Consider the following 13,439-nt stretch of genomic DNA (forward strand, 5'->3'; position numbering starts at 1 on the left):
GTGGTAACTCTGGAGTTTACATAGCAATGTACCTCCACAGACAGCAGCAGAAGCTTTTTCATTTCTAGTCTTCCTTTATAACCTTTAAAAAAGCTACAGTTCTGCACCCCTCAGCTCAACCCAGGAAGCCTGTTGGCAAGAACACTGGTACCAGAATCTGCATTGGAATAGATTTATTATTTAAAGACGAGAAAAACCAGAAAGACAAAGGGAAAGTACAAAGTCTCTCCATTGGTAGCCAAAATACCAGTGCAAGAGCTCCTCAGTTAAATAAACAAAACAGAAAAAGCTATATTTATATTTGGTGCAAGTAGTCACAGGAAATCTAAAGAGAGAGATTTGCACACCTTCAGCTGTACTCTCCGCTCACTTCTGATAGCAGTTGCAACGCACCACTCTCTGCAATTCTCTAGCTAAAAGAAATTGTCTGTTGTTACAGGAGGGTTCCAGGACTCCAGCTCCCTGAAAATTGGGGTAGATTATTGCGTGGTCTCATTCACATCATGGGTTACCAGGGACCCCCACTTTGCATTTCAGGTGTGTTTGCTCAGACACTGTGCTGTAAATCTACCCTTGGTAAGTTTAGTTCTTTACCTGACTTTCCTCATGGCTTTTTCCATTTTCCAGCTTTGCAATGGGCTTAGGTTTTCTTAGCTTTAAGTTGCCCATTTCAGGCTTTAGAGCATAGTCAATTACAGCCTGCTGCTTGTGCTGCTGAGTATCTTGCAAAGGCAGCTGCCATTCCTCTAAGACAGCAAAGTTGTCCGGATAATTTTCTTTGTTATCATCATCTCTGTAGGAAAATAAAATTGAAATGCATCAGGCAGGACTTCAGACACCTGTCAACACATTATGAAGAAAGAACAGCAACAAGTTCTTGTCACATTTTAACTTTACCAAGTTGAGTAGTCTACACATCAAACTGCATGTGTTAGTAACATGAATCTGAGAGGCTACTGTTCATTGTCAAATCACAAGCTAAACTACTGTTAGTATTATTACATGTTCAACTGTGGAGCCATTTAAATAAACCTAGTTTTAGAGGCACTCTTTGGCTTCAGCAGAAGACCTTTCCCAATCCAATGATTCACACCAGGTTATAACCTGACAAAAATGTTGTCACATAGAATAATTCCTCCCTATAGTCACAATTCCCTTCTGACAGTCTCTGGTTTTGAGGGCTTTTGGGCAAAGTGAGGGTGGTAGGTACACAAACCAGGGTCTGAACAGCCAGAGATGTGTTTGGGTGGAAGAGACAATTATCATGTGCTCCCAGTTTGAGAGAAGGTCCTCTTGTATAACAGCATATCTGGTGGTTTAAACAGACACTGTTGCTCATGGATGCTCAGGTAATCACTGAATCTGGGACAGATATTTTCAATCTAACCTGCAGAGTGTAACCTGTCCCAAGAAGACCTTGCTAGTCCTGTTCACACCTAGTCAATCCAGCCTTAGGCTGGTCTAATGCCTTCCACTGGGAACGTGTCCCTGGCACCATTAAGAAAGCTACTGCAATGCAGAATGCGAGACTGCCTGCTTAGTTGGCAGGATGAGCAGATCAGCATTACTGCTCTGAAGTCCCTGGCTGTTGCTTAGTTTGCAGGTGGAATTTCAGACGTTAGCTTCAGCTAGTAAAATTCTAATGGTTAGCTGAGAGATGACCTCTCTCCTGGTGTGAAATCTCCACAACTGAGGGAGTCAAGGACTGTTGAATTAGACGCCACTTAGATTATTTTTTTTTTTTAGAAAGCCTAACTTGCTAATTCAATGTTTTCTCCTAAGGATTCCGAGCTGCCAAACTCCCTTTCCATCTGTGGCCCATCAGCATCCAGATGGATGTTCACAGGGTGCCTATGGAGTGAAACACCATTGCTGCCCATGCCTTCTGCAAGTGTGCTCCAAGGCAGTTACAGTTACAGGGTAGGGTGCTTTATATCCTACAGGCATTTCAACAATGTGCAGAAGTGTTGCTAATTCTAAGGTATCATCTGATTTAAAAACTTCCTGAAAGGTTAAGTTGCATCCTCTAGCAATCAACATATACTAACATAGCCATGAGAGACACACACCTTGAGAATACTTCAGTCAAACTACAATTTAAAGGATTATTTTTTTTCAGAGACACTCATCAATGAGCCCATCCTTGCACAGTTGCAAAACTCCACTTACTACTACTCTGTACTGGCTGCTTTAGTAAAATTCAATGCATTAGCATTAGAGCTGCATCTGAATGAAAGCAATATGATGTGAAGTTAAGAACACAGACCATAATATATTTACTCAGATAATAACAATGCTAATTAATCTTAAAATTGTTTACACAAAAGTATACAAGACAAATATGCATTTCCCCAAAATACTAAGTCTCAGCAGGTAATATACCAGAAATTCTGCATTCCCTTAGAATAGAGGTTTCTTTCTAATGGTTTCGCAGAAGCACTCTGACAGTTTTGTTTGTTGCCAATGGATTTCAGACAAAATTTGCAGTAGAATACCTGGGGCTGGAACTGCCTGCTTGATCTTCATGTACAGAGTCTGAATCCCTGTCACACCTTGAAAATACATACAAAATAATTGCTGATTTCCTGCCAGCTGCAGAAATTTAGCTTTTAATTACATGACAGTGCAACTCAAAGTATAAACACATTTCTCCTTCTCGCACCTTAGTTGGGGTCTTTTGATGCCCATGCATGCTCCATGATAGTCTAAATCTCAGAGGAAGAAGAGGATGTGAGATGTTAAGTGTACACAATTTGGTATATCATTTTCAGCCAGATGGAAATAATGATGATAAAGAATTCTGGTGTCACTCTAATAATTACAGGAAAAGTACAAGAAATTCTGCATTTTAAATGTTTATATTATACTTCATATTAAAAAAAAAAAAAAAAAAAAAAGAAACAATTAGGTAAGGGTGTTTTTCTCCTAGACTCACAAAAATATTAACTATAGTAGAGCAGTCACTCTTTGTGCAGCAGGAAAAAGAATCCCCAAATAAATTATAAAATGATCATTAGTCTAGTCTGTTAGCGAGTTAGCAAAATTTTTTAAGATGCCTGAAGAATCATAATCAATTGCACCCCCTTATGTTACAAACAATAGAATTGTCATAAGGCTGCCTAATCAAGAGAGAAGTCTGGATAAATATGCTGACCACTCATTGTGCAGCATGGCTGAACTTTGCAGAGCAATATAACTGCAAAGTCTATAAGCAGTCTTTCTTCAAATAAACATTCATATATATGCATACACTGCTAACAAGTATGCATATACCCTTTCTAGGTATGATTTCTGGGGAAAAGTCAGGGTCCTCTCCTCCCCCTCTGTTCGTACTCACAGGGCACAGACACTAAGCAGGCCTGGATCATTTGAAGTTTGCTGGTAGAGGAATCTCTTCATTATGGGGGAAGAAGCCTGGACTTCCACTGCCTTGTTAAATTTTCAGAAGAGCTGCCCACTTAGGACAGAGCCCACCAGTCTTCTGCTAGTATCTTTGTCAAAAGCCAAACTGCAGTAGAAAATATTTAAAGGGACACTGAAGTATTTATACTTCCAGGATACATCAGCATACGGATGAAAGCATTTGCTGCTCACAACTGGGACATACAGCTACAGTTGCAGGTCCCCCCTAATCACGCAGCATTGCTGCAATAGGTGCAGTTCTCCACACAGTGTGGGATGACAGATGGAAGACAGGGGCTGATGTACAAAATGGATACATTCACTGTAGAAATCTAGTTGCCTTTGCCTTCAGGTGCCAGTCACACCCTCCCCTCCGGTCTATCACTAATTACCTTATGGGTGTCTGACACCAGCAAGGTGTGAGGACAGGTCATACTGGGGTACGAAGGAAGAAGCCCAGTACAAAATGAACCAGGAACCTGAACAGAAAAAATGATGGAAAATTTCAGAGGGAGAAAAACGTAGCAAGGGAATACACTGTGGGGAGACAGTGCCAAGGTCAGAGCTGGATGGACAGAGCTCCCAGCACAGACACGAGAGTAGGGTAAGATGCCACCAGGCATACTGAGCACCATGGGCCAAGCCACAGTCACCAAAGGCCAGGGACTCCTAAAGTGACAAACTGCGTCCTGCGTGTGCCACAGGAAGAGGAGGTGGGAGGAAGCAGCCCTGCTACCAGTTTCACGCAGCCCCTCCTCTCACAAGTCACCACGCTTGGCAACCCTCAGTTCTGAAAGACCATTTTGGCAGCTGGGAATGCTCTCTGGAGGGACGATGGATGACTGAGCACAGGCCCATCAGCCAAGTCTATGTGTGAATACTTGTGTGCATACTCCTTAACTTGGGGAAGGGCCTTGGGGGTTGCTAACCCTGAGCTGGCTGAAATAAGGTGATCTGGAGAAGCAGAGATACTAACTTAGCATCCAGCAACTGACAAAAGTCCTAAAACAAGACAGAACTTATAAACAACATAAGTGAGCATGAAAAAATGTATTTGAATAACCAGATAGCAGTAGATAGGAAAGATGAGCAATAATGAATCAGAGAAGACCGTGTCCATCATGTAACAAAAAGATTGCACAGAAGTTCAGAAGCAACACACTCTGAAATTGTTAATAGATTTTTTTCTCTTCATAAGAATAAATATTAACCAAGAAAGCTTACTCACACAAGACCGTGCTTGAGGTTAAGACCGTAGCAAGAGCTTTAAAATTATGAATTTATGAAATAATGCAAATATCCATCATTAAAGCACAGAGTGTTTTTACCCTGACTTCTTTAAGAAATGCAGCTTATATGTTCATGCCACCTGTCTGCACATATCACTACAGACAAGCACCCACTCCTCTCCCTTCAGCAGTACCTTGTAAATCTCGTTGTCCAACTTCAGCTATATTTAACAGACAGAGGAACAGTCAAGAGTTTGATAAGTTTTGTGATAGCTTGTGGCCACGCAGTAGAGAGAGTTCCCACCAACCCAAAAACTGCAGCTGCACCTCACTCATTCCTAAAAATCAGAGAATATGCCAGAGCAGCTTCAAGTCATAAATCCATATGAGTTGAAGATTACCTTGGACAGGAAGTATGTCTTTTGACAAAACCAGTGATGTGAATCCTTTTCCTTCAGTGCCCAATCTAACTACTGACTGATGGATACGTCTTTTAAAAGTACATCCATTACTGATCTCATGGCACGGGTCAGAGAGAGGCCAGAGATGGGATCTCAGTCTAGATGGACTGCTGCTCTGACTCTGTAGATTGTCTCTTTATGTTTCTTCCAAAGATCTCTGGTTTAGTGGGATTAGCTTTTTCAACTTACTTCCGTTTTCACCTTTCCAGGGGATCCATTTCAGTACAACTTGAAAACTGCTCCCTTTTGCTGACTTGACCTTTGAGATGTTCACATGAACAACTTCCAAACCAGGCTGCACGCATGGCTTGCTGGGAGCTTAGCAGCCCCAGGAACTTGCCTTGTTGGAGAAATGTTCCTGAAAGTATTGTATCATTGATTTTACATTATTCAGGAAGCCCTGATTTTGCCTTTGCCACAAATAAAGACAGAAATTGTCAAATGAGGATGTCTAAAGTTGCATGGCAAGCTCTCTCTTTATTCTGCTAAATAAAAGTAACCTGTTCTCAGATATGGCCAGCACGAACAGCTAGTGCTGAAATCAGTAAGAATTGTGTATCCTCAACAGTTCTCAAAAACAGGCTTTGGAGGGAAGCTCTAAATGGGGTTTAGGGAAGTCAACTCTGGAAACCAAGTTTGCTCATTTGGACAATGCTTGTACAATGTCATTGTTCATTTGCTTTGTTTTCTAAACACGTTTCAACTTCTATATTTGGAAAGATAAGATTAAAAACTAAATCCCCTGAAACAAAACCAACAACAGCTTAAATAAGGGAGATTCACCCTTCAGGCAACTCCTGGCCCAGCCCCAGCTCTGCCATGCTGCTGCCTCTCAGCTTGGCACAGCACAGCACTGTCTGCATCCCTCTCCCCAGGGGCAGTGCTGGCACTACAGTCAGCATTTATGCCATCCTGGCTCTTGACTTAATGGTCATATGAAGCACCACAGAGAAAGGCCACCACCTTCAGGTCCCAGAAACCTTAAGGGTGAGGCAGCCACAGAGGCCACTCCAGGGGACTCTCTACAGGAAACAATGGATGTACTCAGGGACAGAGAAAAGGGAAGGGGAAAAAAATATGAAAAATATACTATCTGCAATCTGGTTGTTCTTCTGTGAAGGGGGAGCATCCCAGAATTTTACTGACCACATTCATCCCTTAACAGGGACAGAGGAAAATAATAAAAAATTACTTAATGATTTATTAACTTCCGTTACATCTTTCTATACCTGCCACAATTACACAAAAAATGTGACTAAGTTAAAATACTAAATAAAGCAAGACGATGTAAGCAAATAAAGCAAAGCAAGAGAGGGAAATTATTTGGATCCCTATGAAATCCTGTGGTGATTCTGACAACTTGCGGATGGCTCAGACGATTACAACTTGGCCTGGTTTCAGAATGCATCCAGTCCCCACAAAACTTAGGCAAACAGCTCACTGTCCAGCTAGGGGTTTTTTTTTAAATATAAGCATTTTAGCAGTGTAAAACTCACCTAATACACAAACAAATCTATAAATAATTTCCTTTCTGAGAAACTGTTTGGCACATTACTGCTGAAGAAATTTCCCTAAAAGCTTTTGAAACAATCAAAGGCATGCAAAATAATAACACTGAGAACACCAAAACTGTAGTGGTTTAAATTGAAAAAAATCAAAGACCATTTCATTTACAATAGCTCCTAAAATCTTTGCCTTTCTTTCTAATGTTCCCCCTTGCCCTGTTCTGTCGTCTCTGTAAAACAACAACAAAAAAATCAACATATATAACCTTATGATCACGATATATATGAAAGGCGTTCTAATGAGTTTATGGAACTGATTACAAAGAAATGACATATTTGGTACTTGGCCTGTCTAAATAATGTATAGTTATTTTTTCCAAAGAATTTTCTTTTCTGATAATGCTTGCAGGAAGTACAGATCATGTGTTCTTAGAAAACTGACATACTTCTGTTTGTCAAGATTGTCAGTACCAGAAACGAGCAATATTTTCACAGGAGATTTTTCCTACATTGAAAACCACACATTCAAACATGTGTGGTGTGCATAAAACATATTCTCCAAGAAAGGTATTTCACTGCTAAATGGTCACAGAACATGTAGAGGCAGCTGTTTCATGCAATACTTCCCATACAGTCAATAATATACTTAGATTACCGAAAACTGAATCAAAATACATGACAGATAGCTTGTACTGCTTGCAGTTATTCTCTACAGTAACTAAATCCATCATTCTTATTTAAAAATAAGGACATCTTTAAAGTGTTCACTTACTCTGCTAAAGCTGTCGTGTTGAAGGAATTATCCTGAATGCTGAAACAGAAACAAGAAAACATCAGATAAGTCAGCAAGGCAGGCAGGCTTCCTGTATCCTTCTCGGTTGTAGGAACACATGCACAAACATGGCATTGCAAGGCAAGTCTCTGTGTGTTAGCTCTACATGCACGACTGTACCTTCGACTGCTCTGCACATGCTCATAATCAAGGAACCGTAGGGATTAGTCCTACAACACTCACAAAGCCCATCCAGCAGCGCTTTGAATTAATAGAGGGACGTAGGTAGTCTGCGAGGCTCAGAAAGGGATCATATGCTTTTATAACTTAACAGTGCTGCTAGCAAAGTCTTAGGTTTACAAACAAGTACTTGGCATTCTGTCCTTTCTATGTTTGCTCTATGTGACTGGCTCATTAAACACAGGGGGTTTTATTACTTAAATAGGCTTGCTTAGCCAAGATCTCTGGGGTTTTTTTTCTTCTTGTTTAGTAGTCTCTTACATGCTCAGCTCATGGCCAAAACCCAAGGGAATCTATGAAAAAATAATCCGTTGAAAGGACAGTTCAAGTAGCAAAAGGTTACTAAGCTAACAGCAAGCAACAGATGAAACCATTTCTGTGAAAGAAATGGGTTGCTGTGCTCCTGCAACAAAATATTTCAGACCTGATGTAACATATTCAGTAGGGGTCAACTCAGGATACTGTAAAGCACTGGTTTTGAGGCAGCAATGGAATTCCCCCTTGAAAAACACCTCTCAAATCTAGTAAATACACTGTTGGGTCATCCAGAAATCTTACAGCAGGAGAAAAAATTAACAAAATCTCACTGCTGCATACCAGAGATGGGACTGGGTTTTTTTTGTTTGGGTAGGGGAGGAGAAGGCAATGCAGACAAAAGCATCCTATGAGCACTGCTGTTAGTGACAATGGCACCCCACAGACACAGCACCACACAGAGCAGGGATACAGAGAAGTGTGGCGGCTTCCTTCTCCCTGCAGTAGCTTGTGCCACTTCATGGTGTTGATACACATTTCCCAGGCAGCAGCTGCCAGGAGCCACAGCCGTGGCCATTTCTCCTTTTCGCACCAGCAGCGCTAACAGTTTATCTTCACCTCTTCCCAGCCTTCCTACCTGCTTGCACACTGTTTTGCTCTTTTCTTTTCCATATTTGTATATACATGTCAATTTATATAATAGTGCAAATTATCTGCTTCTAGCTGTTCTGCAATCAAAAACTCAATTAACATGCTCAAAAAGTAAAGGGCGATTAAAAAAAGTCTGATATTATTTTTATAAGTATATTTCAGAATGCTTAGGTGCTTGGCTCTTGGTTTTTAATGGTTAGGCTAGGTTTACAGCTAGCACTTGAAGTGTGTAATGGGGGAATCACAACTTTTTATCATAAAATCACATTGATAAGCATCACAGCTTGGTTAGAGTAGAGGGGTATTTATCCCCACTCCGCTACATATACCGACACAAGAGGGGGAACGAATACAGAACGCTCTTGTAAACGTGCCTTCTCTGTTTCTACATGCAAAAGTTAAGGTCAAATTCTCTGCTAATTCATGCCCTGTGCAAACACACTGCAGGGCTTTGCTATTATTACTAGTAACAGAATATGATTGAAGACCAGTTTGTAAAACAGGGATGCTTTGGACTAGGACCAAGTTTAAAATGTCATCGCTTTTCCATTGTTTGTCTGAACTTCAGTGCTATGCAGCTGTTGCTAAATCTCTTCTAGGCCAGCACTTTGCACTTTACATTTATTTCAGGTCACTCACAAACTTCCACTTTTTTTAAAGTTGGTGCTTGACTGGTGTTACTGGATAGTCTTTTCTTGTAAGGTTGTGAAATCACTCAATAAAAAACAGATTTCATGTAAACCAGAATAGTACTAAGAAATACAGGAAAGTAAAGGCCAGCTAAACCCAGGATCCTGTTTCAGAGCTAATCTCCCAATCAGACAGATGAAGCTATCCTGCTCCTGGGGGAACCAGAGAGAGGAACTACAGTAGAGTCACAATAACTTTACTTCTTTTCCTCCCAGAAGGAAGTAATTTATCTTTAGCGGCAAAAGTTTATTTTACCAACAATGGTGGCTTGGGCCTATCGGCTGACCTCGCTTCCTTTCACCTGCATCCTATCCATGTGCTTTGGGGACACTAGAGCAGGCAAAGAGCCCCTGGCCTTACCCCACCTTACAAGGGAGAGCCAAAGATGCTTGAATCTGCATCTCTGTTTCCCTCTAAGTCCCAGGTGCAGGGAAAACATAATACTGCTATTACCTCCTTATTTTCAATAATGACATTCAAGTCGGTTAGGCCTGTAATGCTATAAAACACCACTCCTGAACATACTAAAATTCTCAGCACCTGATGTATTTCATCACCACATTCAGATGATGTGTCAGTCTCTCATCATCCTGAAGTCCTAATGAAAATGATGCTACACCTAAGCTTTGGACTTCAACACAGAGTAGCAGATATACTTTTGAGAACTTTATATTTTGAAGTATTTAAAATACATCTCTCTGAAATTCTGAAAATAAAGTTTTTTAAATCAGTTTTTCCTGATTTATGCTGAACCGTTAAAGTGATTCATATTTTTGCAATATCATATCTATAGCTAGACAATTCCTTTGTAGCTTCCCATTTTATACCAAATTTTGTTCTTACCCTCTTTTGCCAAGTGTCAATCAACAAACACATCACATGCCAGCTTTCCACTGACAACAAAAATGTTGGAGAACTCCAAAGGAAACACCTACATATATTTTGGAGATACCAGGATTCAGAAATATGTTGCTGTTCACTTCTGAAAATTTGACTAATACGTTGTCTATTTACGGCTGACAAACACACTGGCACAGAAATTCCATTCTTTATTAGCTTTGTATCATCAAGAGAATTACTGCTAAGTCAGAAGAAAGTTTGAAACCGGAATCACTTAGCCTCCAGCTCAGTTTCACAGGTAATAGAGACACATGCTCAGTATAAATGATATGTTCATGAGTTCAGAACAGCATTAGTTGGCACTATGGACATGTATCAGGCAGTGGATGCTTTACAAAGACAGTATGGTCTAGTTGCAGAAGACTGCAAAAGAAGAAAGAAGTAGTGAGACAGAAGTGGGCAGAAGTAGTTCTAGCTTCAGGAGAACAGAAGAGAGTGTAACAATCAAGATCAAAATGCCAGGAAAAAAAGGAGCAATAGTGAAGCTTGCCAAGCTACAGTCATCTAAATGGTCACAAACACACACACAAACACGCATCCCTGCACAGTTTGTGGCAGCTTGGTCTCACCCGCAGAACAGAACCTTTGCTTCAATTTCCAAAGTTTGTCCATCTCTGTAAATGACTGTGTTCTCTTAAGGTCATTTCTGACTCAGTTAAATGAGGAGGCCTTTCAGCCTTAACTACAGAATAATGAAGAATTTCCATTGGGAAATAAACTGTGTGTTTAGAGGGAGGGTTACATACTTAGAAAGAACTCTAAAGTCTCTAAAGTTCTGGGAAAGTTAGTATTTCTGCATTTAACATCTACTATCTAATGACAAATTCAGTGCAAAGGGTGTGATTAGCATTTATTGCGAGACTATTTTCTTTATTATTTGTTATTCCACAGAGTCCTGAGTGCTTGTGCTGAAATTGCTGCATCAGAGGCAATTACATTTTGCACTATGGTTAGGCCATACAAGGGAGTTGCACTAGATGCTGTGGAGGGACGTGAGAGACGCAGTATGAGACGTTGTGCATGACAAGGAGCCCAAGGCGACTTGCTCCAGCCCTGGAAGAAGTTACTCATGTTCCACCGCCCAAATAAAGGGAAAGTGGGAATGATCACCCCTCTACTGCCTCTCTGGATGAAGTCAAGTCGTCCCTGCCATAATCAGCTGAGCTCAGAGACTCATAAAAATATTGAGCCAATTTGTTTGCTTCAGAGTATGTCTGTTCCTGCCAAGCAGCAATACCCTGAAGTGCTCCAACAGTCCTTCATCTCCCTCTCAAACTGAACCAACAAGGAGACACACTCACTCCTACCTGTATGCATACACAGCATCTGCTTTCATGGACGAAACACCTTCAGCTCCTCCAAGGAGCAGATTATATATGCTCACTTGACAGGTCACACCGCTACTTCTGAGGTCATAAAACAAAACACTTTAATTTAAGCAGAAAACAACTGAGGGACTCTGCAGTAACACACCTCTGCTTTCTGCAAGTCTGTTCTCTTCCAACACATAGGGCTTTCTTATGGAATAAGAGCAGGGATCATTCTGCAGTAAAATGTTAGCACTGTGGCTTGCTCCAGTGCCTTGCGCTTTCTTCAAAAGTGACCCTGCAGATTTTGCTATTTTCCAATCAGCAAGGCATAAACCAAGGAGCTGCCATGTGAGAAGTCACATCCCTCTTTCCTGTAGTAATAAATACTGAATGCTACACTCCGCAGCTCAAAATATTCATGTGTTCATTGACTTGCTTTCTTGATGTGCAGTCTTTTTATGGTAACATTCTCAGAGACATCAGAAAACAGCTTAAGACAAATTAAACTAAAATACAGCAATTACATGTAGGAGCTGGTTGGTGAGCACTCAATTCAGTTTCTATATCTTTTATTTTCCCAGTGACCTAATTAGCACATCAACTGAGTAAATGGACTCGGGGGAAAAAGCATTCAGCTGATCTTGCTCTATGTCTTAAAATGCACAGACAAGCTCCTGCAGGAAGAGAGTCGAGCTGAGCATAGGTACAGACACAGTTGTCATGATCCAATCCATCAGATGCATATATGTTGGGTTGGATAAAGCTCTATGCAACTGCACAGACCTTCAGGGTTGTACTTTCTGAAGATATTTCAGTGAACAAACAAACTGCATGTACTTCCTTACTCAAGCCTTCTAAGCACTGGGCCCATGAATCCCATAGCACACCCAGGTTTGCAGCAGGGGAGGGACATCTACCCTGTAGCTCAAAAGACACAGCCATACATCAGTCAGATCCCTGCTCTTTTAAAAGGGAAAAAAGTCATGGAACTGCACAATTTTGTGCAGACTGGAAATTGTGATTTGGAAACCACCTCAGTCCCATCACTTGGTTTACATTTCCATAGCTCAGGTGCACACACTTGAGCAAGCACTAACACTGCCAATGGGGAAACCTCCCAAGAACACGAGTAATCACTGGGGCAGGGTCCCCACACTAAGATCTCCGCTGGAAGGCTACATTGCTACTGGTGCCCTGGTTAATTAGCATAAGCCTACTTCATATAGGTCTGCTGACTTGAGGAAGTGTGCTGAGCTGGAAATACAGAACTTTGCCTCTAATTTTGTTATTAAAGACCAAGTTGCTTTATGAAGTCCTAACCGCTTTGCTGAAAATCTCTGTAGAGATGCCCAAGCATCATTATTCAGCATGGACTAGCTACATGATAAACTCAACTGTGTCAGCAACAGCAAAAATTATATTCTGAAAACTGCACGCTGTGGGAACATATATAGAAACACAGATGGCTGGATGATAGCTTGAGTTGTGGGAACTATGCAATTCTTAAGATTCTTTGGTTGTTTCATGGCTTAGCTGCTTTGCACCAAGAAATGGATTGTACTGTCTATATCAATGCTATAATGACACTTTAAAATGAAGGCAATAGTCCCAAGTTGGAAGCAGACTTGCTGCTTGCCTCCTTATGACTTACAGAAGAACCAGGTGGTCTGCTTATATTTCCTTAAAAACTTTAATTTCTGAAGAGACACCTTAAGTAACAACTTCTAAGATTTGTTCTCCTGAGAGCCTGAGGAAGCCAGCAGCTTTGCAAGTGGGAGATGAAGCAGGTGAAAAGAATACAAGAAAAATGTAGGAGATAGCAAGGTAATTTCAGGGGATCTGTACAGCAAAGCAGAACTTTCTGATGCATGTGGCTAATCCAGCTGCAAATCTCCTAGGAGCTCCACAGTGAGGAATCTCCCATCTAACACATTAACAACTTGGCAGCTTTCCAGGAAAACACATATATGAGGTCGGAGGTGAGGGTTGCTGCATGCTTCAGCTATTATGTACTGTATCTCAGG

At 41.0% G+C, this 13,439-nt stretch overlaps 1 protein-coding gene across 1 annotated transcript in view; it reads right to left on the reverse strand.

Moving 5' to 3' along the window:
- Positions 1–13,439, reverse strand: part of FAM13C (family with sequence similarity 13 member C) — a 129,274-nt gene that overhangs the window by 48,631 nt on the left and 67,204 nt on the right. The window contains 3 exon segments of the mRNA XM_086466674.1: positions 595–793; positions 2,496–2,552; positions 7,370–7,408. Coding sequence (XP_086322800.1) covers positions 595–793; positions 2,496–2,552; positions 7,370–7,408 — 295 coding nt within the window.

This window comes from Leptosomus discolor, chromosome 6 (assembly GCF_034619465.1).
Source record: "Leptosomus discolor isolate bLepDis1 chromosome 6, bLepDis1.hap2, whole genome shotgun sequence".
NCBI lineage: Eukaryota > Metazoa > Chordata > Aves > Leptosomiformes > Leptosomidae > Leptosomus > Leptosomus discolor.